General features: G+C 39.8%; 1 protein-coding gene across 10 annotated transcripts in view; it reads right to left on the bottom strand.

Annotated features, from left to right (window-relative positions):
- Window positions 1-27,110, bottom strand: part of LOC105464819 (RAS guanyl releasing protein 3) — a 127,615-nt gene that overhangs the window by 32,853 nt on the left and 67,652 nt on the right. For 6 of the 10 annotated variants that reach the window (XM_071076495.1, XM_071076491.1, XM_071076490.1 and 3 more), the window contains 9 exons: window positions 18,408-18,540; window positions 15,059-15,255; window positions 13,637-13,739; window positions 10,224-10,286; window positions 9,537-9,668; window positions 8,132-8,279; window positions 6,175-6,348; window positions 5,682-5,798; window positions 2,831-3,106 (listed from right to left, as the gene is read on the bottom strand). In XM_071076495.1, the coding sequence (XP_070932596.1) occupies window positions 2,831-3,106; window positions 5,682-5,798; window positions 6,175-6,348; window positions 8,132-8,279; window positions 9,537-9,668; window positions 10,224-10,286; window positions 13,637-13,739; window positions 15,059-15,128 (1,083 nt within the window). In that variant the 5' untranslated portion in view covers window positions 15,129-15,255; window positions 18,408-18,540. Of the gene's footprint in view, window positions 1-2,830; window positions 3,107-5,681; window positions 5,799-6,174; window positions 6,349-8,131; window positions 8,280-9,402; window positions 9,512-9,536; window positions 9,669-10,223; window positions 10,287-13,636; window positions 13,740-15,058; window positions 15,256-18,407; window positions 18,541-19,037; window positions 19,110-27,110 lie in introns of those variants that run through there. The other 4 variants (XM_071076494.1, XM_071076496.1, XM_011712905.3 and 1 more) reach the window with 4 other exon arrangements.

Genomic DNA, 27,110 nt, shown 5'->3' with positions numbered 1-27,110 from the left:
TGTCAGCAATGTGCCCACATGAGAGAGCAAATGTCCATTTGAGGGGAACCTGGCCCAGGCTGCGATGCAGAAGGTTACTCCCTGTCCTTTGTAAATCTCAGTTTCTTCTTTTGTTTAAAAAAAAAAAAAAAAAAAGGACGGGGCAGGGGTGATATTATATAAAAGGACGGGGCAGCCTACCCAGGCTGCATTGCAGGGTGTGTGTGAGAATTTACTGAGGAAATGTATGTGAAAAGTGCTGTGAAAATTGTAATCAACTATTACAGAAAGTTAAAGCACTGCCCTACAGCCTACCACACAGAGTAGGCATTTCATAATTGTTGATGAACTTAAGGCTTCTCTTTTTCTGTCCTCCAGGGCTGTCCATCATATACAGGCGACCCCAGCTGGGGCCATATTTAGATGAAAACAATCACTTCAGGTGAAAATTTAGAGTCCTGGGGCAAAATGAATCACCCCTTCCGATGCTGGCATGTGGATGCCTTCACATGCATTGGGGCAGCTGTGGTCAGCCATATGATTCTAATCCAGATATGTGTGTGCTTCATAAAACGGCCACTGCACTCTAGTGACCACAAGATAGAAGCCTCCTCGGTCCTCATGTTGAGGAGATTAACTCCTCAGGAGTCAGGAAGAATGAATGTATACTGCTATGCACTAAACTTTCTTCTTGGCTGTGTGGGGAGAGAAAGGATCTCGGCTTGAAGTTTGGTGACTCATACGCAGGATTGTGCTATCGTGATGAGCTATCGGGCTGGTACTACAGAATCAAGTTGACTCTTGGATCCTTATTCTCAAGACTCCACCGGTTCTCACATCTAGAATCCTAGAAGTTTAGAGCTGGAAGAGACCTCACAAATGAGCATAAAACACTTATTTTTAAAAAGCCAAAGACAAGGCTCTTAGCAAGGAGAAAAAGCCAAGCAACTGCAGAGGGAAGGCTGAAAGCAAGGTCTCCCACCTAGGATTCTGCCACTACACTATGCTGCCCAACACTGCATTTACTAAATACGGCGCTTGATGGCTTCTAAGTTTTCCTTCAATATGAGAGAGAGAGAGAAAGATTCCTCCCCAGCAAAAAGGAATTTTTTTCTTAGCCTTTATTTCTAGAGTTCAGATTTTTTTCATTTGTACTCCTGAAATTTTATTGAAAATCCTTCGATATTTCTCTAAATATCTCTTTGTCGTAATGTTGCTTGTTTCATTTATAACTCAAATTAATTTCTCTACCCCATTAGTATCTTTTATCTCTATGAGAAATTGCCCAAGGGTAGGCACCTGCTCTCTGAAGTTATGCTTGACATCATGGACAGCTTCGACACAGACACTGGAAGCCTAGGCTCCACACGGAGACGGGTCTGCAGACATCACCTGCAGCTGTGGGTCTGCAGTCTGATTGGGGCTGCAACTCTGGTCACTCATTCATGGAAACATATTTACATGGCAAATCATTAATAAATGCAGGTGCTTCATATATACCATGGAATACTATGCAGCCATAAAAAAGGATGAGTTCTGTCCTTTGTAGGGACATGGATGAAGCTGGAAACCATCATTCTCAGCAAACTATTGCAAGGACAGAAAATGCAGCAGACCTAGGGGATTTAGGCTCTCAGAAATTAAGAGGAGCTATTGGTTTCATTTTCCACAGCCATACAAGGAAAACAGTTAATTCAGTATTGCAGCTGAGTTTCAGATGCTACAGTGTTATAAACCCAAACAGGGAAGTTGTACCTTTACTTTTGTTTAAGGAAGGGCGAGTGAATTTTGTTATGCCTCTTCTTCCCACAAAGAAGCAGCCAGTGGGAAATGTTCTCTTCTATACACCTGTTGTGTCTAGAAGTTCTAGGATGCGGAGACCAGCTAAACATGTGTGCCACAAATGCCAAAAAAGTATGAGTGGTAGGTGAACTTCTTTTCCTAAGCCACATCACTCCTAAATACAGCATGCAGTTCATTTATTGAGTTCCTAAATATGCCAGGAACTGTGAGAGGTGCGAGGGATATGATATGTAAGGCAGGTAAACAGAAAAAAATTGAATTCAGAGTGACTCCTCCTATAGTTAAGGAAAATAGAAAGTGCCAGGGTGACATGTGACAGATGCATGACTGCTTTGGAGGGGGAGAGAGAATGCTCCAGAAAGACAGGCTTTTGAATTTGAACTCGCCATATGGATGGGTAGGGATAGGATTCTCCCAGAAAGTGCAAAGGCCAGAAAGCAGAAGGCAGCATTTCGTGGAGTGCAAAGTACAAGAAGTTCAGTATTTCTCAAAGGCTGGTAAAATGTGGGAGAGGGTGATGGCAAAGAAGGCTGGGCTGACGGTTGGAGACTGAGTCTTCAAGAACCTTGAATGCCAGTCTGTAAACTACATCCTGGAGGTTTGGGAGGTTCGTAATGGGAAGAGGGGGATCACAGAGAAGGTCCTTGCATTACTCCAGGCTTCAGCTAAAGCAGTGCAGTGAGGATAAAGAGGAGCGGATGACCGGAGGACATATAGAAGGATGTGATGAGTTGGACGAATGTGGTGAAGGAGAGCGAGGGCTGAGACAGAGTGTGGAGGAGCTTCTCTAAAAACTCCAGAAGTGGAGTCATACGGCAGAGACTGGGCCCCTCTGAACAAAGGTAGATTTCTTTGCCCCAAGATTTGCTGGTTATGGAAAATACTAATCAGGGTTCCTTTTCCCTTGTCCTATGAGATTTCCTCTCATCTATTGACTCTGAAACCAATTTTCCTCCAGAATGAATTGCTGGCACACATCTTCCTATGACTCCTGGAAAGAAAGGTGCAGAAGAGTTACAGAGCCCAAACTTGGCTCCTTGGAACTCACCGTGAGCAGGTTGATCAAATCCATGTTGGGTTCTAGGTGGTGAGAGGCATTCTGCAGGGAGACTAGTTCACTCAGGGTAACGGAGAGCTGGTGCATTTTCACAATGTTCACTTTGTTCTCCTCCGTCCAGTCTGGGAAAATGACATGGACTGCTATCAAGTCTTTCAAGTGTACTCCAAGGATGGGGATTTTGAAGCCATCACAGTCGGCAAAGGCCTTGCGGTAATTGCAGTAATTACCGTTGGAGGAGACCAACTCTGTCATTTCATTCCAGTTCTGGGAACAGATGGAAAAGTAGAATTTTCAAACAGCTTTTTCCCTTCTGCACACCCCCAGGCCCTGCAATGTGTGGCTAGGAAATTCCTCAGCTACTGAGAAAAGTATCACTTGCACCAATGTTGCTACAGGGAAATATTAATCAGGAAAAAGAAAGTTAGAAAACGTACTAGGCCTGGCTACACATTGAGCAGCCGGTTCCATTTTGCTATAAAACGGAAATAGCCTACACATCTGCCTACCTACTAGAGATGTTGGGATATTAAATGGCATCATGTATTCTTAAGTGGGAGTTTATGAAAATATTACTGTCCACAAATGCAAGCATGTCGAATATTAAAATTTTTTAGTTGTTCCAAGAAAGTTGCATTCCAGATATTACTTGAGGTTAATGTGGGACACTGTGGGGTAGGGAAAGTTGCAATGCGTTATGAGATAGCTGTGGTTCTATATTCTGCCTAACTAGAAGGGTGACCTTGAACAAGTCACTTCACTTCTTTAGGCCTCGGTTTCTTTCTCTATAAGTAAGAGAAGTTCCAATAAATAATTTTAAAAGATACACTGGTAGTTCTCCAAGCCTCTATAAGCTTCTATCAGATTCTTATTCTTCACAACATTTAAAATTTGTTTTTGCTTTTTACTTGAGATTTGGTACAAAGCTAAAAGAAAATGAAATACTTATTACCTAATACGTTCCATTATACTTGGAATGAGTACAGAGTTTGAGGTCAAACAACAGTACTTCTGTCGTTTACTACTTCCTCTTGTTTATGTGGACAAGTTATTGTTGGTTGCTTCACAGTAACCAGGCATGGTCTTTCTAGTAGACCCCGATTTTAATTAGTCTACTCTCTCCCAAAGCAGCCCTTGTGACTCAGGCAGAGCTGTTTCCATTTCCAGGACCAAGAATGGGTTCTGATTTATCATCAGAGTAATTGCATCCCTCTAGTTTGTGACCAGTTCAGGAACCCAGGGTTAAGCCAATCAGTACGTCGTATTCCTCTGGCAACTGTTATTGGTCCAGGGATGGGCTTAAGACCTGAGTTGGCTCAAAAGATCTTTAATTCTATGCGTGAAGAGTTGAAGTGAGAAGTCTCCCCTATCTTCAGCTCTCATGAACAAGGGAACATAATTTTTCGGTTGCTACAGACAGCCCAATTAGGAGAAAAACCAGTTTGATGAAACAAACAAAAAAACAAAACTCTCTAATACTCAGAGGCAGGCAGAGACCCTGAGTCAGAGGTCTGATCAGACCATGCCTGCTCTGTCTCTGGACTTCCAGGTATGTCCCCCCGGGTGGAGTGCAGTGGTATGATCCTGGCTCACTGCAGCCTCAAACTCCTGGGCTCAAACCATCATTCCACCTCAGCCTCCCAGATAGTTGGGACTACAGGCACACACTGCCACACCTGGCTAATTTTTTTTTTTTTTTTTTGTAGAGACAGGATCCAGTTATGTTACCCAGGCTGATGTCAAACTCCTGGCCTCAAGCAATCCTCCCACCTCCACCTCCCAAAGTACTGAGATTGCAGGTGTGAGCCACCACGCCTGACGGACAATACATTTCCTGATTGTTTAATTGCTGTAGAAGTTTTTTTCTTTTTCTTTTAAACTCACAGCTAAAAGTGTCCATATTGAAATAACAAAGTGCACTCTTACGTGACAATCTTTTCATAAGGATGAAATGCTCCTTTTTGCTCAAGAAGAAAAAGAGAACTATCATGTCATAAAAATAAATACGGCAGAAATCTCAGTTTGGAAAATGATCACTTTTTTTTATATATATATACACATATTTTTTTTTTATGACAATTCAGTTCTAAATCTGAGGATTTGTATACAAGGCCTATGTCTTCCCTTTTCTCTTTTGATGTGCCCAACACAGTGTTATGAATAGTCGTTCAATGACTTTATTTCAGGAGTTAGGGTAGGAACTATTTCTGTCTTATTTACTTTGTGTATCACAGTGCCTATCACATAGTAGGACCAAACAGATACCTGTTGAATATGTTGGCTTTTGTTTTTGTTTTTGTTTTTGTTTTTTTGAGACAGAGTCTCCCTCTGTTGCCCAGGCTGGAGTGCAGTGGTGTGATCTCAGCTCACTGCAAGCTCCGCCCTCCAGGTTCACGCCTTTATCCTGCCTCAGCCTCCCGAGGAGCTGGGACTACAGGTGCCCGCCACCTCGCCCAGCTAATTTTTTTTGTATTTTTAGTAGAGATGGGGTTTCACTGTGTTAGCCAGGATGGTCTCGATCTCCTGACCTTGTGATCCACCCGCCTCGGCCTCCCAAAGTGCTGGGATTACAGGAGTGAGCCACCACGCTGGCCACCACTACAATATGTTAATGATATTCAAAGCATTCTTCCTGGGACACTTACCACCACCTCCAACCTGTTTTTCCAGGTGAACTCAGCTGGTGTGGTTATTCCCTTTCTACTTTGTCCCCATGTATAAACTACCACTGGTTTAAGAGGAAAACCTTCCCCCTCTGAGTGACATTTGTTAGGCGTATACTAAATCTGAACAATTTACAAATGCATTTTTTTACTTTTAACTAGGATCAAATCTACTGTACCTTTGTAACTTCTGAAGAAAGATGAGAATGCGTCTCTTTGAGGCGTGAAATGGAACTATGACTGAGGCCTCCCACCACTGCCATCAGGGTGTTAAAATTTTTGAGCTGAAGGAGCTTCTGCAATAAAAATGCATCAATGCTTTTTAAGGATTTTTAAATTAGTCTAAACTTTCTGAATTACAAGTACATTTATGCACAATTTTAATAACAAGAAGCTAATGAAAAAATTACATCAATTTAAAATGAAGCACAAATAGAATCAGAGAAATATATCTATTACTTCACAGAAAAATAGCTATGTTAAATGCTTCTAAGCATTGCTTTTTGAAAGCAATCTTCTTGCATGGCAAAAATACGATTTGTTCATTAGACATCAGCAAGTAGTTTAGTTGTCCAGTGCTCTTATACTGTGAACACATTTCCTCAAGGACTTTTCTCAACAGAGTGAATGAACATCTAGAACTCAAGAACCCAGTCTGATTACCAGACATACCTTTGCAACATTGATAAACTTTGTGATGACTTCTGCCCTTTGCTGGGGGGTTGGTTTGCTAAGAACCATCAATTGGACCCACTTAGAGATTCCATTAAATAAAGCTATCGATCTTTCCAAAGTTGGATTATTCTCCAGGCAGCCATGGATGACATAGCTTTGGTAATCAGTGAACTAGGAAAGGAAGATTCAGAGATTCTGAATTATAATGTAAAATCAGAAATTAGAATATTATATAGAAGAGGTAAGATATTGTTTCATAACAACAGAATAATTTCTTTTATTTCACATTTACAATGGCATCCTAAAAGTTTGAATATACATGTGTCTTTAAAATATTATTTTGCTGTTTTTCAAACCCCACTACTCACCCCATGCACAGACACCCACTACTACACATCACAGCTTTGGTGGGAGGAGAAAGAGGCAAGATTCAAAGTGGTATTCCAATGAGTTCAAAATTTACTGGGTCATAAGATCCACCTGTGGCACTTGGTAAAATGCTGGTTCCTGGGAACACCCTAGGTGTAAACGATCACTATCTTCAGAAGAAAAGCCAAAGAATCTCCTTTTTTTTTTTTTTTTTTTAGACCGAGTCTTGCTCTGTTGCCAGGCTGGAGTACAGTGGCGCGATCTTGGCTGACTGCAATCTCCGCCTCCCAGGTTTAAGCGATTCTCCTGCCTCAGCCTCCTGAGTAACTGGTACTACAGGTGCAAGCCGCCACGCCTGGCTAGATTTTTTGTATTTTTAGTAGAGATGGGGTTTTGCCATGTTGGCCAGGATGGTCTCGATCTCTTGACCTCATGATCCGCCCACCTTGGCCTCCCAAAGTGCTGGGATTAAAGGCGCGCTGGGCCAAGAATCTCCATTTTTAACACACTGCTGGTGATTCCAATCAGGCAAGTTAAAGATACAATGGTATACAATGAAGAGGAGGAAATGAACACAAATATAATGATTTCAAATTAGCGTCAGTTGTAAAGTTGTTTCAAGAAAAAAGAAGACAGAGGAAAAAAAATCAATTGAAGTAAGGCTGCTCTTTAGCAAGACAAACACATTTTCAAAATGTTAGCATGGAGGTCAAAAAATACATATGAGCTTTCTATCATATAAGCAGTGCGGGGGACTCCCTCCCATGGCCTGCCTGCGGGGAATCGTTAAGGTACCCTCCAAGTAGGATTACTTAGTGAAAGAATCAGTCTTTCAGAAATTCATGCTTCTAACCAAGACAGTCTTCTTTGCAAGCAATAATGTAATTCATTCTCCGACACCTTGGAAAAGGAGAAGGAGGAGGCGCAACTTCCCCAGAGCTTGGCGAGACAAAGCAAAGTGGTTGGCTGATTGTGAACCAATGTGGAAAATGTTATCATAACAGGAGGATAGAGAGCAGGAGGCTAAGAAATCACAGACCAGAGAAAGAAAAGGGGGAGTTAGAGAAGGAATGAGGCTCCATCAAGATGAGTAGGAAAGAAAAGTTTAATTCAGGATCTCTATCTCTGGGAAAGAAAGAACCTGATGTTGAGATTCTCCTTAAAGTCTACAATTCCTGTTTTCAACCTACACCCATAATTAGCCATTTATACAAATCCGAACCTAACTAAATATTTTTTCCCAAAAACGAAGGGCCTAGCAAAACATGTTCACTTGGGAGAAGTCAATGGAGCTAAATCAACCTTGAATGGTTAAATCTCCACTGACTATTTAGAAAAATCACGCTTTAATCCTATGAAAGGAGACATTGAAAATAGCGACAGAAATATAGCTCCTGAGCCATAAAATAAAGACAGGATAATATTTATCTTTGGTTAAAAGGGATTGTTCCTGTGAATTAAGGGCACTTTTCCAGCAGAGCACAGTGATAGAAGCTGCCAACACTTCAGAGTATGAAAATGCAGCTCTTGGGAAAGTTGGCATCGTGGTTGTTATCCTTGGAAGAATAAATGTCAAGTTTCTTACTGAGATCCTTCTAAAAGATTTATGCTCCAGAAAAGTGAGGTGCTCAGCCAATTCAATGGGCTCCAGATGGTCAAACAGCAGACAGGCTTTTCCCTTCTTGGATATTTTTTTCCTCTGTGTGACTCTTCTCATCCAGTCATAGGAAGGACTATAAAAGAAGAGTGAGTCCGGTCAATGTGTTGAAAGCCCATTTCACTCAATGGAAGTTATTAACCTACTGACTCTGTAACTCTTGGCTTGCTTCCAGGGGCTTGTGCAAAATACATGCCCTGTCTTTCATATTTGAAGAGAAAACCACTGACCAATTGCCAATAGAACATAAACTTGGAGTTGTTTTTCCAGACAGAGTAGGTTTTGCACTGATCCATCCAGAATCTCTTACTTAGTCTCTTTGTGACCAGCAAGGTCTGGATCATAAAGGAAAGGTCAGGGCTAGTATATAAATTTGGGAGTTTATCAGGATATAGATGGTGATTTAAGGCACATGGAAACCACTAGAAGCTGTGGTTCTCATACTTTAGTATAACATGAATTATCTGAAAAGCTTGTTATAAAGACAGATGCCTGGGCCTTACTGCCAGAGGTTCTGATTTATTAGGAATTATCTTGAATAATATGTTTTTTCACCAAACATCCCTTATAATTCCCGGATCATTCACTATTGATTACTATTGAAGAAGTATTCAATAGTAATCGACAGTGGAAAACAGAGATACCTAACACACAAGAACATACATTTGCAAGATGGATAACCATATTTAGGATCATCAAATAGTCTTCCCTGTGCAAAGTTACCTAGTTGATACGAAAGTGGCCTAATTGCACCAGTTACCTAATAACTGAGCTAACCAGCTCCTGACATCTATGGTCAACCACCATAAGGTTGTTGTTCTGAGGCCAACCTCAGCAGCACCATGGTACAGAGCTTCTCAAGCTTGCATGTGAATCACTTGGGGATCTTTAAAGTGCGGATTCCAATTCAGGTTAAAGGTAGAGCCTAGAGGCTGCATTCCTAATGAGCTCCCAGGTGATGCTAATGTTGCTGGTCTGCAGACCACACTTTGAGTAGTGAAGGCATAAGAGATGTTAACTAGATTCAGACTCAGTAACTCATACCGAGCGTCTATTGTGTGTCAAATGCTTTCATGCATTATCTTATGTCCTTATTGGATGTTCATAATAATCCCACGAGAAAGGTACTGTCCACATTTTACAAGTAAAGAAACTGCAGCTTGGAGAGATGAGTTGTGTCCAACACGGCTTGTACTCACTGCAGCAAGGCTTTTCTCACAGAAGCAAACCTAGATTCAGGAGTGGGATGGACTCAGGACAAGTGGGGTGATCACTACTTCCTCCCCTAAGCAGTGGACTCATCGAGTGTGAAAGACGTTGGTGCCACTCTTACATGCTGGATATGTCGATGAGGCTGACGTGTTTTTCATATCCTAGTTGACTAGCTACTTCCCGGAATTCCTCAGTCATACGAATCAAACCAAGATCCAAATTAAACTCTGCAGGAAATTTCAGAATCCAGTACCTGAAAGGCATCGAATATTTTTGGTAGCTGGAATATTTCAAGTTGGATATCTATGGAAACGATTGTACCATTTTACAGACTACATTTAACACTGAATCCAGGACCATACTTCAAATTAGCCATCTCGTGTCTCCAAACCCCCATCCATCACGTGGAGCCTCTCTCTGCCCTCCTCCTATCTCAAACCACTCCCATTCATAGCCTCTCTTTCAGTTGAGAGGAAACCCTTCCTTCAAGTCATGGTGAGTAGGTGGGAATGGGTGTGGCGAGGGAGTAGAAGAAAATAAATCCACCCTTTCTAAGAGCTAGTTTCATTCCTTAATCACATTTACTACTACTTAATCTCTAGTGCAAAAGATAAAGTTTCCCCCCACCCCACCCAACAGAGGAGGGCCAATTTTAACAAAGTTGGTGGGAGGGGTATCAGAGTAGACTCTGTTGTCAAACTAGGTCTGCAGCTTGGGGAAAAGGAAATTGTCAACAATTGCAGAACTAGAAACTACAACCGTGCCAGAACTAGAAGCTACAAGAAATTAAATTTGTAAATGTATTTACCTCATGAAGTAGCAGATCTTTAATCGAAATTCATTGCAGCTTTCTCCAGTGGCATTTCGATACGTAAACCAGTTAAAGAAAAAATTCGTGCACCTCATTTCCTTTACACACACCTGCAGCTGTGCCCTCAATGTATATCAATTCCTAGTAAGAGGACCGTGCTGGGGACATTTGGGGTTATAAAGACACTCAAATACAGAGAGAAGTGGCCTCTGATGACTTCGACACTGAACAATTGAAACTTGATTTATTATAGCTCTGGAATATATTTTTTTGGTCTGAAGTAGAAGCCAGTTACAGGATTAGTTTTGCCTTCCTCCACACTTAACTAATAACTGCCAATTGTAATTACAAATAGACTGGCAACTATACATAATTAAAATTGATAGTACAGAGAAATACTATCTATTTTTATTTTATTATTATTATTTTTTGAGACAGAGTCTGGCTCTGTCACCCAGGCTGGAGTGCAGTGGTGCAATCTTGGCTCACTGCAAACTCTGCCTCCCGGGTTCATGCCATTCTCCTGCCTCAGCTTCCCGAGCAGCTGGGACTACAGGCGTACGCCACCACACCCGGCTAATTTTTTGTATTTTTAGTAGAGATGGGGTTACACCATGTTAGCCAGGATGGTCTCGATCTCCTGACCTTGTGATCCGCCTGCCTCGGCCTCCCAAAGTGCTGGGATTACAGGCGTGAGCCACCGCACCTGGCCGAGAAATACTATTTTAACCAAAAAGATTTTGCATTTAGGATTAATGCCTTATACAGTTATGCACCACATAACGATGTTTCAGTCAATGAAGGGCTGCATATGAGACAGTGGTCCAATAAGATTAGAGTGGGATTGAAAAATTCCTGTTACCTAGTGACATGGTAGCCAGCATAATGTTGTAACCAATGCATTACTCATGTGTTTGTGGTGATGATGGTGTAAACAAATCTGCTGTTGTGTGAGTCATGTAAAAGTCCAGTATATACAGTCATGTACAGTATATGATACTTGATAATGAGAATAAATGACTGTTACTGGTTTATGGACTTACTATACTATTTTTTGTTGTAATTGTAGAGTACTCCTTTTACTTATGTAAAAAAAATTAAAAAGTTAACTGTAACACAGCCTCAGCAGGTTCTTCAGGAGTTATACCGGAAGGAAGGGGTGTTATCACAGGAGATGACAGCTCCATGCCTGTTACTACCCCTGAGACATTCCAGTGGAATAAGAGGTGGAGGTGGAAGACAGTGATACTGATGATTCTGAGCCTGTGTAAACCTAAACTTAGGCTAATGCATGTGTTTGTGTCTTTGCTTTTAATAAAAAAGTTTAAAAAGTAAAAAAAAAAAAAAAAAAAAAAAAAAATTTAATAGAATAAGTTTGTAGAATAAAGATATTGAGAAAGAAAATATTTTTTACAGCAGTACAATATATTTGTGTTTTAAGGTAAGTACTATTACAAAAGGATTAAAAAGTTTTTAAAGGTTTATAAAGTATAAAAGTTACAGTAAGTTAAAGTTAATTTATTATTGAAGAAAGAAAAATATTTTTATAATTTGGTGTAGCCTCAGTGTATAGTGTCTATAAAGTCTACAATATCGTACATTAATGTCCTAGGCCTTCACATTCACTCTCCACTCACTCACTGACTCACCCAGAGCGGATTCCAGTCTTGCAAGCTCCATTTGTGATAAGCGCCCTATACAGGTGTACCACTTTTTATCTTTTATACCGTATTTTTACTATACCTTTTCTATGTTTAGATACACAAATACCCACTATTGTATTACAATTGCCTATAGAATTCAGTATAGCCACATGCAGTACAGGTTTGTAGTCCAAGATCAACAGGCTGTGTAATATAGCCTAGATGTGTAGTAGGCTACAGCATCTAGGTTTATATAAGCACACTCTATGACATTTGCAAAATCATGAAATCATCAAATGATGATTTCCCCGTCGTTATGCTATGCGTAACTGTATAGGTACTCTAATTTCTTCTTTAATATTTGAAAATGTCATTTTCAGGTACCTTAATACTCAGGTTGTGTTATTTACTTGTAAGTGTATTTATTCATACTCTTTTAAACAAATATTTATTGAGCTTGTGTATATGCCAGGCACTGTGGATATAGCATGAGCAAGGAATCCAAAGGGAGGAAAATTTATAGAAATGTTGATTCACAGGCGGTCTTCAACTTTCCCACATTAAATGTTACTATGCCTAAATATCCCTTTTTATTTGTGTCTCATGCACTGGTGACCATGCTGAGGGTGAGAACACTGTTGGTGGCTACATTCTTTGGATAATGTCTAGATTGCCATGAGTATGACCAGACTGAGCCAATGCCCTCCATCCTTACCTGTGTTCTACACTTCAACAGTGGACGCATATGACCGTTGGACTACCAGGAGTTAGGATCTTGCTCACTTCCATGGACCTTATAGACTCTCTAATATCCTTTTCTGCTCTGAGGTTGTGAGGAGGATGAAGAGAAGTAGAAAGTGGAGGAAGCTTGAACTGAACAGGTGGACACCCTACTGGCTCCAGAAGCCTTGGCAGGCCCTAACAACACTTGATGGTGCCTCTCCCTCTAAGGTGGTGCCTCTCCCCCTAAGGCTCCCCCTCCCTGTAGCGGTTCTCACTCATCTCCAGGGCCTCATGGGCTTGAAGAAGGCAGAGACTGCAGGCACCAACATTAGAGATTGTATAATAAGCGTTGGCTCTCAGGGAATAGAACCTTTTACGAATGGGAGACTGCATCTTCAGTCATTTGGCTTTCAACCACTTTTCTGGACTGCATGATGTAGAGAAGTGGTAGACTGCTAAAAGCCTTCATTATGGAAGGATGTTTCTAACCATGTGGGATTTTTTTGTTTTCATTTCAGAAGAAAATCTAACATTAGTATCAGTCAACAAATTATAATAAGCCTGCTAGAATGTTCATTGTGTCTTGGCAGCAAGGGAAGATGTGAAAACTAAATGGATGTTTGTGCCCAAGTGAGAGCATATTATTTTGGCTGTATTTCCATATGATTAAGCTGCATCCTCTATGCCCACCATTTTGCCATCCCAGAAGAAACAAATCTGGTCTTGAATCATTGTTAAATATTCTCTCATTGCTCTAATAATAGAAATGTTTAAGACAAGTTAGAAACATCCAGCCTACAGTTCCTGCTTCATTTTACATCTTAGTGATTATTTTCAAGTACAGCCAAAACATCCAGATGGAGAGTCAACTATCTGGTCTATCATCCAGATGTGTTTCGTCTAGACATCTACATATATTCGCAAAACAGCTGGATAACCAAAGACTATTTATTCATCTTAATTTACTGGCTTTGGATAGACACTCTATCTAAATACAGAGCTTGATTTATGGTTGTAAAAATTACACAGTAGTTGAAAAGATATATGCAGAGAAGTTTTTCTGCCAACTCAGTGGAAGATAAATACCATCGGTGCATCAGTAGAACTATTCTTGGCAAGTAACTATTATTCAGCTCTCCATTGTCATCTGTTAAAAAAATAGAACAAGAAGTGAGGAGATAACAGTGCTACTCTTTACTTTTTCTAACATCAATAGAGAAGCGATAGTATCATAGTGTCAAAAATTTTTCATAGACAAATGAATTTTTTTTTTTTTTGGAGACGGAGTCTCACTCTGTCACCCAGGCTGGAGTGCAGTGGCACAGTCTCGGCTCACCGCAACCTCTGCCTCCGGGGTTCAAGTGATTTTCCCGCCTCAGCCTCCCAAGTAGCTGGGACTACAGGTGCCCGCCACCACACCCAGCTAATTTTTCTATTTTTAGTAGACACGGAGCTTCACCATATTGGTCAGGCTGGTCTTGAATTCCTGACCTTGTGATCCTCCCACCTCAGCCTCCCAAAGTGCTGGGATTACAGGCGTGAGCCACCACACCTGGCCAACCAGTGATCTTTTACCTCCTACTTTGGCTAGTATTTCCTTGCAAGTAAAGGTGGGTGGGTCTTACCCTTCCTCTGGTCTACATTGACAGATTTCATAAATAAAATTCAGGACAATTAGTTAAATTTGAATTTAAGAGAAATAATGATTAATTTCTTTATTGTAAATATGTCCCTGGCATTATTTAGGTCATACTTACACTAAAAATGTTTGTCAGAATTCAAATGTAACTGGTCATCCTGTATTTTATCTGGCAACCCTGCTCTGGTTTAACTCTGGTTTCTAAGTAATCTATTTAATAAATAATACTCCCATGTGGGTTGACTTTCTTTGTGCAAGGGATAACTCAATATGCTGTGGTGGATATGAAAACAACAACACAAGGAGCATACAACTATAAAGTGTATAATCTAGTAGCAGATATGACATGTTTGAATGTAGAATGCAGTAAATTGTGCTACTCACATTCATCTGAGTCAAAAGACCAAGAAACAATTATAGAGGCATTTGCTATGTGCTATAAAGAATTACAATGGGATGTGAGATGGGGGAAAAGGCAAGCAGCGTTCCTGACCAAGGAAACTAGGAATGGTACTATGAACATCTGAGAAGGCCCTGAAGCAGAATTTCAATGAAGGGAATATGACCAGTGGATGGTGGTAGAAAGGTACAGGGAATGTTCCAGAAACATTAAGCGGACAGTTTGACTGGGGTATGAGCTGTGGGCAGTAAAGGGAAAGAAATGTGGAGGGCAGTGAAGCTGGAGAGACAGACTGGGGTCCATCCAAAAGGCCTTAAATACCAAGGTACAGAGACTGAACTCTGTTCCACAAGCAACTTGCCTCTGAATAGAGGAAAGTGAGAGCATCGAGAGATCCAAAAGATATGAAAGGAGAAAAGGCTCGTACCAAACATCTCAATGCAAGTGTGCAGCAGTTCATCTAATGTTGCTGCTTTCCCAAGGCCACTTGATCCCATGGTTATTTAGCCGTTGTCAAAAAACCAGAGACATTTTCAGCATCAGATAGACCATCTCCATAATCATGCAAGTCAGTGACGTTAGTGCCTAGTGGTGACCTGTCCTTAGTTGTACTTCAAGAAAACTCTAAAAAAAATTTAAAAATTAAAAAAACAAGAGAAAGTTATTAGACTAGAGTTCAGACCCCATTAGAGCATCACTTGTCAACCTGAAAAGATAATGACTTCCATAGACAGTATCTTTCTACAAGAAAAGTATCAGTGACTGAGATTACATCAACCTTTATGATGCCAAAAATACCTGCTAAGCTGTTCCTGGGGATGGATGGTGCTTGGAGACCATGGAAATGTTCCCTGTTATATACCATTCCATTTCACAGCTAAAATTTTTTAATGCAATGTTTTATACTTTCCTCGTATCTTTTTTTGTTTTGTTTTGAGACAAAGTCTCACTTTGTCACCCAGGCTGGAGTGCAGGAGTGCAGTAGTGCGATCTCGGTTCACTGCAGCCTCGACCTCCCGGGTTCAAGCAATTCTCCCGCTTCCGACCCCCCAGTAGCTGGGACTACAGGCACACATCACCACTCTTGGCTTTTTTTTTTTTTTTTTTTTTTTGTAGAAATGGGGTTTTGCCATGTTTCCCAGGCTGGTCTTGAACTCCTGACCTCAAGTGATCTACCTACCTCAGCTTTTCAAAGCACTAGGACTACAGGTGTGAGCCACTGTGCCCAGCCACCTTTCCTCATATTCTTAAGTGATAAGATATTCAAGAATATTATAAATGTTACTTGGTTTAATATTAATAAAAGAATATGTAAGGAAAAAAATTTTAGATGCAAATATATTTATAAACATTATCCTCAGTGATTCATAAATATTCAACAACTATAAAAAATTCTACTTGCCTGAGAGTAAGATTATTCTTTGCAGTGGTAAAAATACCACTGTTAATTTGTTGAACACCCACATTATGTACTATGCACCATTTCAAATGTTTTGCATATATTGTCGAACTTGACCTTCACAACAATGCTGTGAGGTAGTAATTATTATTTCCAGTTAACAGATGAGTTGATGGGATTCACAGTGATTTAGCAACTTACCCAAAACCATACAATTATTAAGGCCTAGAATCAGGACTCCACTATAAAATAAAGCGTCTGTGTTCCCTTTCTTCTTACTACTTCGACAAGCATGGATATCACAAACCATCATAGTTTTGCCTGCTAATCTAGTGTAAAGGGTATCACTCCTCCACATCATCTCAGAAAGAAGATGTAAGGCAGATTATCTGTTACAGAGGTAGAAAGAATATGTGGGGATGACAGCTATCCCATTTGCCAGCACTGTTGTGAGGAAAACATGATTGGCAATAGCCTCTTCTAGTTGCTTACACTCAAAAGCATCACTGCTGGGTAGACATCATCACTTGATTTTACAGAGCAGGTCCTTGATGCCAGGTCCCCACAGGACTTGGAGCAGGACGGAGGCTGTCATGATGTAAGACATTTATTTACTTCAGATATTTTAGTAGGTAAATGCAGCCATTGAGGATTCATCTCATGAGCTGTTGAAAGTCAATGTCTATTTTACTCTCGAACTTTATTTATTCAACTGGCAATCACTGAGCACCTGGCCTATGCCAGGCACTTGGTTAGGCATTGAGGCTGCCAAGATGAACAAATCATTGTCCCATTCTTACCTTCAACAGGCTCATAGTCAACTTCAGAAAACAAACATGTGAATGAATAGGAAAAAATACCTAATGTCCATATGATGGTTGTATTAGTTCAGTGAGACCACTGGAGTGACATTGGAATGAGTCTGTTCACCAGGCACATAACTCTGGGGGGAAAATGTTTGCCCTCTATTCATTCTGTGAAAGAACCAGATTCCTGTGCTGAAGGTACCATTCTTAGAACATAAAATAAAGGGTTATTTCAAGTGTTCAATAAAAACAGCAGAAACGCTGGATCAAATGTTCTCCCAATTCTGCTGCTCAAATGATTTGTGAAAGCAGATTATTAAAGTCATCTGAAACTAACTCTTTTATATCTTTCAACAAAGTTACCTTACCTGTAAGGCCTTTCCTGCCCTATTTAAAACAACGCACCTCTCAGCTCTCACCCACCTCTCACTTGGCATGTCCTACCGCCCTTCCTGGATTTATTTTTCTTCATAACACTTAACACTATCTGACAAACTATATGTTTTACTTGTTTATTTGTTTTTAAATCTCTGTAGTGCCATAAACATAAGCTCCAAGATTGTAGAGATTTTTGTGTTTGTTCTCTGGTATACTCCTTAACGCCTAAGGTTTTGCTTCTCACATAAAAGATACTCAAAAATTATTCACTAAATTAATGAACGAGTGGATTAGTGGATGAGGAAATAAATATCATGAAACTTGTCAGAGGTTTGTCTTTGAATATGAGTATATTTATGTGAGTGTGTATAGATACCATATATTTTTAAGAGACTATTTTTAAAGTTTGTTTACTAAATCAGCTTTAAGTAAACATCACTGGAACAAAAATTTCTGCCAGTTTTCTAAACTTAATATAATCGCCTCTATTAATCATGAGAACTTGCCTTTTCCAAGACATTCTGGGGCAGAACTTCTCTGATTCCTCTAATGTCAACTCTATCAGTACCCTTAAAAGTCAAGATTGAACAATTAACAAGTTTGATTACCTTCAGGTGTATACAGACTTTTTTTTATCCTGTTACTCACTGAACCGTAGACATATTACTTAGAACAAATAGGCCTAGACTAAACTTGTTTCTCAATTCGAAACCAAAATTATTCAACTGAGCTGTTTGGGGAAGGTGTTGACGTCCCCATAAGGGGTTAGAGATAACCTGGAACCAAAGACTCATCACCATGTTTAGGGTTATATTTCTGATCTGCAAAGAAACTGGCACATCATGGGCCAGGTGGGCCAGGCTATCAGGTTACAATCTGTTTCTGCAATCAGTAGATGTGTCTGAGTCTCTGCTCCGCCTTCTGTCACCTGCACATTTACCTGAGATCTCATTTCCTACGTGTGGACATTATTGTGTCTACAACTGCCTTTTTCAAAACAAGGCTTCTTTATTACAAAAGCAATATACACTTATTATTTAAAATAGGACATTAAGGAAAAAGTTATCCTTAATCTCATCATCCAAAGATAACTCCTATTAACATCATAGCATGTTTCTTTTAGTTTCTCTAGGCATATTTATTTTTTTATGAGAATTCTTACATAATTTATGACAATTTAAAGAAATACTTACCTGTTGTTTCCATACAGATAGAGTTCCAAATCTGAAATAATTTTAAGGGCAGTTAGCACCATTGGGAAATGCACAGAAGAAGCAGTCTGTAGAACTGGTTTATTCAACCTGAATGGTAAGTACTTTGGAGAACCTGACAAAAGAACAGAAAGAAGCCGCCGTACAGAATTAGATCACGATAACCCCAAAGAATCCACATTGTGTTAAAGCATTTTCAAAAACTTTGAGTTATAGGTGGTATTTGAGATTTTGTCTAAACTTCACCCACAACATCAATTAACAAGGGCAAATATTCAAAATAGTTATTTGGTAACACAATTTTTTTTTAATCAAGTAAGCTTTTTTCAGCCTATTAAAAACCCACACATGGGACAAAGCCAAGTTCTACACACATAGTATAAACTACTATTTCATGCAAATGTACTTTTATCAGTGGATTACTCATTAAGAATTTCCAAACACTGACTTTGAAATGTTAGTAAATACTTAAAACGGTCTGTGGTCGTGATCACTAAACTCTGACCCTAAATCACTACTGATTGTCTCAACACGAATGTCAATGTTATTTTAGAGCAGGTTGTTTAGTCTCCCAATGGGGACTTAAGGACTTGCTGTTTGTTTAGGACTTGCCGTAGTGTTGATAGGTGCTCTCCGGCTGCGATGAAAATTATTGCTCTCCAGCATAGACATTTTCTCCCAAGTCTGAAAGGGACACAATAAGCCAAATTTCTCCCAGGGTTTGAATTATTTCTAAAAGAAAAGTGTTATTTTTAAAGGGCAATAGAGTTTTGTTGGGTGTGATTTCAAAGGCTATGATATGTTCCTGTAGCAAAAGGACGTTCATTAACATGACTTGTGAAGCCTCTGTTGTCAAAAAACATCCTTCTGAGGTTGCCTAAGACAATAAGAGCTGTGCTCCCAATTTTAGAAATAATAAAAGGAAGCCAATTCCACGAAACTGATCATTAACAGATAAAAATGAGCATACCAGGCTCTTGACTCAGAACCTCTCCATTAAAAAAAAATTGGGTTTCAACATTAGGTAACCGAATGGGGAAAGTCTGACTTATCTCTGAGTAAAATGCCATAATGCTGTGTACTTTATTAGACTGTTTAAGGAGTTAGTGAGGTCACATAAAGTGAATCCATCATGGAGCCTACAGAATGCTGAATGCTCAATGTGAAGCTCACACTACTTCTTCCCTTCTCATATTAAAAGTCTTTTAAGTTGAGGCCTGAAGTAGTGGACCAATTTGTAGAAGTGACAGGGAGAGAGATGTTCATTTAGAGAAGAGAAAAGATATTCTAAGAAAAAATACGGTGACACTGGAGCACCTATTAGTGGGCCAGGGAGCCTCACCAGCTAGGGACTCCAATTCCCAAAGGTTCTCAAGTCAAAGTTAGGTCATGACTGTCAGAGATGTTGTAGACTAAATTCCCAGACGGTGTCTAGGAAGTATGCCAAAATGACAGGGAAGTTTTCTCCTGGCTCTAGAATTGTAGGATTTATAAGGTGAAATACTGTAACTAGTAAGTGTTTAACAAATCGTTTTGAAATGATGTTGGCCATATTAGAACTTTCAACGATTGTCTTGTCTATCATATTATCTCTATTCCAAGATAAAAGAATTTCTTGAAGATCCTTCACTGCTAATGGCAGTTATTATCTTTATGCATAAATGACTACATAAATATCTTTACATTTATACGACCTCCATATGGAGACAAAGAGATTTTTCTAAATGACTATAAAACAAGTGGTAATTGTTACAAACCTTGAAGTCTTAAAGATTAATGCCAAAGATGTCAGCATTCATTGTTCTGGAAATATACAAACTTAATTTCTCTTTATCACCACAGACATGAGATTTTTTTAAAAGTTCTGTGATTATATTACCTGATACTCCATAGGAGAATTGAGATTGAGTTTAGTAAATGAAATGATAATAAAAACTCTGAAAGATAATTAATTTTTTTGATAATACTTACCAAGGATCTACTAGACACCAGACACTGAACAGAACACTAGAGTGGCTGGTAGAAGGGGCTGGTGTTGGGGAAGGGAAGGATAAATGGATGAGCAAGACAGACACAATCCTTGCCTATATAGTCTAGCAAAGAATGAAAGGAAGAATTACAATAAAATATCCTATGGAGCACAGAGCAGGTAGGGAGGGGCACTAATTTAGTCTAGAAGCCTGAGGAGTTTTAGCTTGGTAAAGAAGATGGCAATTACGAGAAATCGAAAAGACATTTAGAATGACTAAAGTGTTATGGCAAGAGATGAGACTAAAAAGTCAGTAGAAGTAGCCCATGACAGTATTGTAAGCTTTAGTAAGGAGTATATACTTTATCCAAAGGGCAACAGGAAGCCATTGTTTGAAAGGAGAGTGGCATGATCATATCTGGATTTTCTTTTTTTCTTTTTTTTTTGAGATGGTCTCACTCTGTTACCCAGGCTGGAGTGCAGCGGCGTGATCTCAGCTCACTGCAACCTCCGCCTCCCAGGTTCAAGTGATCCTCCCACCTCAGCCTCCCATGTAGCTGAGATTACAAGCATGTGTTACCACACCTGGCTAATTTTTGTATTTTTAGTAGAGATGGACATTTCCCCATGTTGGCCAGGCTGGTCTCAAACTCCTGACCTCAAGGATCCACCCACCTCGGCCTCCCAAAGGGCTGGGATTATAGGCATGAGCCACCGCACCCTGCCTGATTTTCTTATTATTTCATTTCCAATGGTATCTTAACGCCCTCTTCACCATATCAAGCAAAGCTGGGTGAAATGGGAGCTAGGATCTGTGCCCTGGTGAGGACACCACCTAACAAATGCCAGCCCTGTTTTAGTTCCGAGGCTCGGAGTTATGGAAAGTGTGACTAGATCATAATAATAAAAACTCAGAATTGCTTCTTGAATGCAGGGGAGGTTTATATACATTGTTCCAGAAGTTATCTGAAATAATTTTAGAAACATGACATGGATGGGTGATACAATAGACCAAAGAACAAGGAACACTAAACTTCCTCTCAACAACAACAACCAAACAAAAGAAAACCTCCAGGAGAAGAGAAACCTCAGCCTTCTACTCTTGACAGAAATAATCCCGATAATTCTGGTTCCTTTCTTCTCTTTTCACAATGGCTTTTGTACATTTTCTCCTCTTGATAAACCTCAGAACTGTATCCATCATACCTTCTGGCAGATGACTGTGTCTCCTTTTTAGAGTAAACGGAAGTTGCCAGACAGAAACTTCCTTGACTTCCTTCCATAAAAATGACAACTTTACCTACATGAATGCCCTTTTTTGGGGTCTCTCCTGCTATTGCATTGGAAGAAGTGGCCCTCTTCTTTATTCAAGGTCATCCCTCCACCTGTGCATGGATCCCTTACTCTTGTCTTCCCAGGGACCATGTTACATGAATTAACTTCTCACTCTTTTGCCTCTTCCTCCAGTATTTATTTTTCCTGCTAAATCTTAGCACTTAAAGATGCCCAGGTCTTAACTCAGAAGTCTGTAATGGATATCTAGAAGTTAACTCAAAATTTCTCCTTGATATGATCAAGGGAAATCATTGAAAACAAAATTTCTCCTTGGAGTCTCAGGCATCTCTAAATCAATACAGCCAAAATGAACTCATCATTTTCCTCCCATAAACTTCCTTCTCCTCCCCTCCACTCTCAATTTCTCAATTGCAGGAGAATAACACCATCACCCAACCAAATATCTAGCTAGAAATCTGGGAATTACCTTTGATTCTGATCATTCCCCATAGCCAATGGATCAGTAAATCTTTCTGAATCTGTTTTCAAAAGAAATTCTGCAACCAACCACTTCTTTCCCATCTCCATGGACACATGCTGGTTTAGACAACCATCATCTCTTGCCTGAACGATTTTAACCAATTACTAACTGGTTTCCCCATCCTCAGTATAGGTCTTTACTACAATGTATTCTCCATTCTGCAGCTGGAAGAATCCAGATATGGGCCAGGCACGGTGGCTCATTCCTGTAATCCCAGCACTTTGGGAGGCTGAGGCAGGTGAATCACTTGAGGTCAGGAGTTTGAGACCAGCCTGGCCAACATGGTGAAACCCCATCTGTAATAAAAATACAAAAAGTAGCCAGGCATGGTGGTGCATGCCTGTAATCCCAGTTGCTTGGGAGGCTGAGGCAGGAGAATCGTCAAACCTGGGAGGCGGAGGTTGCAGGGAGTCGAGATCCTGCTACTGCACTCCAGCCTGGGCAACAGAGAGAGATTCATTTCTCTCCTATCCTTTGACTTGATCCAAAATATTTCATCCTGGTAACTACCACCTGAGCCACCTTTCTTATGATCCCCACCTTCCCTAATAGGCTTTCTGTATCTCTGCCCCACCACTCACACTCTCCAATGCTCTCATTAACTGAGTCTTGCTCTGCCACCCAGGCTGGAGTGCAGTGGTGTGATCTCGGCTCACTTCAACCTCTGCCCCCCAGTTTCAAGCAGTTCTCCTACCTCAGCCTTCCGAGTAGCTGGGTTTACAGGTGCACACCACCATGCTCAGCTAATTTTTGTATTTTTAGTAGAGATGGGGTTTCACCATGTTGGCCAGGATGGTCCTGAACTGCTGACCTCAAGTGATCTGCCCACCTTGGCTTCCCAAAGTGCTGGGATTATAGGCATGAGCCACTGTGCCTGGCCTCAGTTGACTGTATTTGAAATTCTTTGTTTATTTCTGCATTGGTCTTGTTTCTGTTTAAATTTGCCTGCTCATTCCTTTCAAGTTCACTCCTCTGTTCTTTGGATTTCTCTTTCTACTTCATTTTCTTCAATCAGGTGTTCTTCCCAGTGTGCTCTACCAAAGTCATACTGTCATCACTGTCAAACTTGTTTCTATCACAAACCTACTGGGATAGTACGAATATAAGAAATGGGCCCGGTGCTCATGGCAAAGTTCATTCATTGTAAATGGATCACAACTGATGACATGAAGACTAAAATCTCCCATATTTATGGATGTTGAAGCAGTATATCCAAGGGTTATTTAACAATGACAGCAGGAAGGAGCCATGGTTAATACAGTAATTTTCAACTCTAAAAGAAATTTTTTGTCCTTCTTGCATTGGGTGTGTTTATTTAATGTGATAATAGGATTTTCCTAGATTTTAATATTTTTGTTGTTTGTCTGTTTTATCCTGAAAAGAGATTTCACTAAGTTAATGGGGAATTAATAATCAACATTGTGCTGGACTTTAGAAAATGAAGTAATAACAGCATCTACAAATACCATTTGTTGGTGGCAATGTAATGTGACAGATACAATGTTGGGAAAATTACCTACATTATCTTTAAATGTTTTAACACCCTGAAAGCTAAGTCTTATTTTCTCCATTTCATGGATAAGGAAATTGAGGCCTACAGAGGTTAAATTACTTGTCCAGTATCATGTTACTAGTTAAGTTACAAAGCGAAGTCCATCTCCAAAATTTATGTTTTTCAACTACCCACAAAAATTTTAGCTGTTGTTAAGTCCTGCCCATTAGATCAATTTCCAGACATTGTCTAGAACAAAGGTTTGTTATTCCCTCTGTTTGGCTGGTAAGCATCCTATCACTGGCCCCTATTGTCTGAAAATGAATAACCTTCACTATTACAGCAAGCTTGGCAACTCAGGGAATCACTGGTACCAAGTACTGAACAGAAGTCAATAACCAGCTCAGAGCTCATCTCACAAGACCTCGCTGCATTTTCTGGTAACAAGTAATAAGGCTTAACTGCATTTTATTTATGTTTTCTTGGTTACTGGTATTGAATACTGGCAATCAAACCAACATATTTACAGCTACCTGCCACAAGTTGAACAAGAAATGAGAATCTTAGAGAAGCTTTAGTAATAAATACCATGAAATTCCGAAGTCCCACCAAGGGGATATTTTCCTTGCATTTGGCTGCAGCCAAACATAGCAGGGAAATAATATATACACGTTCTAGACACCTGCAGTTGGATGGCTTCCAGATGGACACATTCAACCACATTGAAGGATTATGACCTACTACAGTAACTCGAGTGTTCACTTTCTAAATAATACCTCAAAGTAAGACCCAGAACTAGGAAACTTGAACCTCAGAAGTTAACATTTTAAACTTTAGGAAAATCATTTTTTTAAAGATCAATATTTTCTTCTCTCAAAAATGCCAATATTATATTCCTAAGAATCCTGTTGGCCGGGCATGGTGACTCATGCCTGTAATCCCAGCACTTTGGGAGGCCGAGGTGGGCAGATCACCTGAGGTCAGGAGTTCAAGACCAGCCTGACCAACATGGAGAAACTCCATCTCTACTAAAAATACAAAATTAGCTGGGCATGGTGGTGTATGCCTGTAATCTCAGCTACTTAGGAGGCTGAGGCAGGAGAATTGCTTGGGCCCAGTAGGCGGAGGTTGTGGTTAGCTGAGGTCGGGCCATTGAACTCCAGCCTGGGCAACAAGAGCAAAACTCTGTCTCAGAAAAAAAAAAAAAAAGAATCCTGTCTGCGGTCCTAATGCTCTGGAGGTACCTGGTCTCAGATTCCCTGAAATAAAGTCACATTCCCTTACTCCTTTCCTTCAGAGTGGATTTGATGCTGATCATAATGATGGTGGTGATGGTGTTGATGATGATGATACGGAGAAGGAGGAAGAGGAGGAATCATTTAGGTGCTCTTCATGTTGGTCACTGTGTTGAGGTTTTTCCCCAACAAACTCTGGGAGGCCAGGCCCCTCCCAAACAATCTAGCAATAACTAAAATGCGGCTAAATCTTGCTTGTTACTTAATTCTCGCAAAAAAATGCAATGAGGTCTTGTGAGATGAACTCTGAGCTGGTTATTGACTTCTGTTTAGTACTTGGTGCCAATACCAATGTGCTCTGCCTCATGTGCTCACTATGAACAGGAAGGCATTTTTAACAACTGCATAAGTAAAATTCTTAGGGATCATCCCACTGCATCCAAATGACAATCTCCAAGGATAGAATCTACACAAAAGAGGCTCCAAGAGAATGAAGACATTACATAGAAAGCCTCTAAAAAGCAAGAGAATGTGAACAGAAGGCATAGCCTGGACCACAAAATCTCTCCTAAACTACCATCACTCTAGGATGGGAGTGGAAGCTGACTGTCACGAAAAACAAGGGAAAGGATTTGAAAACAGGAATTTTAAGTCGCTACACAGGAATGCAGCAAGAAGCACTAACATAATGAAAGACTGCCTTTAAATGGACCTGCAGGTTCTCAGAGAAAGGCATTAGTTTGGCGGGCACAAAAGCCAACGTTTATTGTCTATTAAACATTAAACACAATGTTTATAGCAATAGGCTGGAGGTGTAGACAGCCCATTCTCAAGAGCATACAATCCCATGCAGGAGACATATAAATCAGTTATTATAAACCAATGAGTCCATTAAGTCTGGTGACAGAGACAGATGCCCAGGGCATTGCAGGAGCACAGAAATGGGACCGAATTCTACCCACGGAGATCTAGGAGGCCTTCTTGACAGGAAAGATACTAAGCTTTATGGGTCACAAAATTACAATGGAAAATACAGGCTAAGTCCAATAGTGTCAGACAGTGAGGTGTTTGGAAATATCTGAACATGATTCCAGAATTAGGCATAGGATAGACAAATGCAATTTGCAATCCAGAAATTTATCACTATGTGAAAAATGAATAAGAACACACGTGAGACAACAATATTTAGATTAAAAGCTGATGACAGAGAAAATGTTTGGGGTCAGGTAGGGATACATTGAGTTCTGAACCATCTTTGGATATTTTTAAAGGTACGAATAAATGAAAGGATTGTAAAAAGCGTAGGGGTTGCACAATGCTGCTTTATTTTTATTATTAATTTTATTATCCAGTTTCACTATTGACAGTGATAAGCTTTAATAAAGATTTCCTTTACCATTTAGACACTAACTTTGTATACACAGATATTGAAGATGTAATATAAATTTCTCTTTTCTAAGAGAAACTGTACTATGTTATTATCTAAGCGAAAACATTTTGCTCCTATTTAGAAACCCACGTGTTTATAGTACTCTTTTATGGGATGGTAACGTCTCAGTTTGAAATTACTTCTGAAATCAGGGATTTGGAGCTAGACTTTTTATTGGAACCAATTAACGGTAAAGTACAGAAACAAAAAAAAGTGTGTTTAAAATTATTTCTGTGCTTTCAAATAAAGTTACACAGCTTGAAGCCCATAATTAGAAGGTTCCACTTAATGACTTTGTCATTCCCTTTTATTTCAGTTGTTTTTCCTGCAGCAAATGGTTCTTCTTTTCTCTAAAAGAAAAACAAATCTCAAGAGGCAACGATATCCGTGTTTCTCCCATCTAAGACATCAACTAATTTCACCTTACTCCTGAAAAGAACTCACAGTCCATACTTACAAAACAAGAAAATACAAGTGACTAGAAAATGTATGTAGTATCTTAGGTCCCATGTAACTTCTCTGAGGCTCACTTTCATCATCTCTGACATGAGATAAAGACTACTACTCTGCCCTCCTTATCAGAACAAAAAAAATTCATTTCAAAAATGTTTTAAGAGTACAAATCACAGTGAGAAAAAAGGAAGTCCTAAAATTGTGAAATGTTCCCAACTAAATTTGTAAAGTGGTTATTTGAAATTTAGAATATATATTTTCCATTAGAACAATATTATAAGTGGAGTAATA

Source organism: Macaca nemestrina, chromosome 13, assembly GCF_043159975.1.
Source record: "Macaca nemestrina isolate mMacNem1 chromosome 13, mMacNem.hap1, whole genome shotgun sequence".
In the NCBI taxonomy this organism is placed as follows: domain Eukaryota; kingdom Metazoa; phylum Chordata; class Mammalia; order Primates; family Cercopithecidae; genus Macaca; species Macaca nemestrina.
This window is presented reverse-complemented; position numbering and strand designations above follow the sequence as displayed.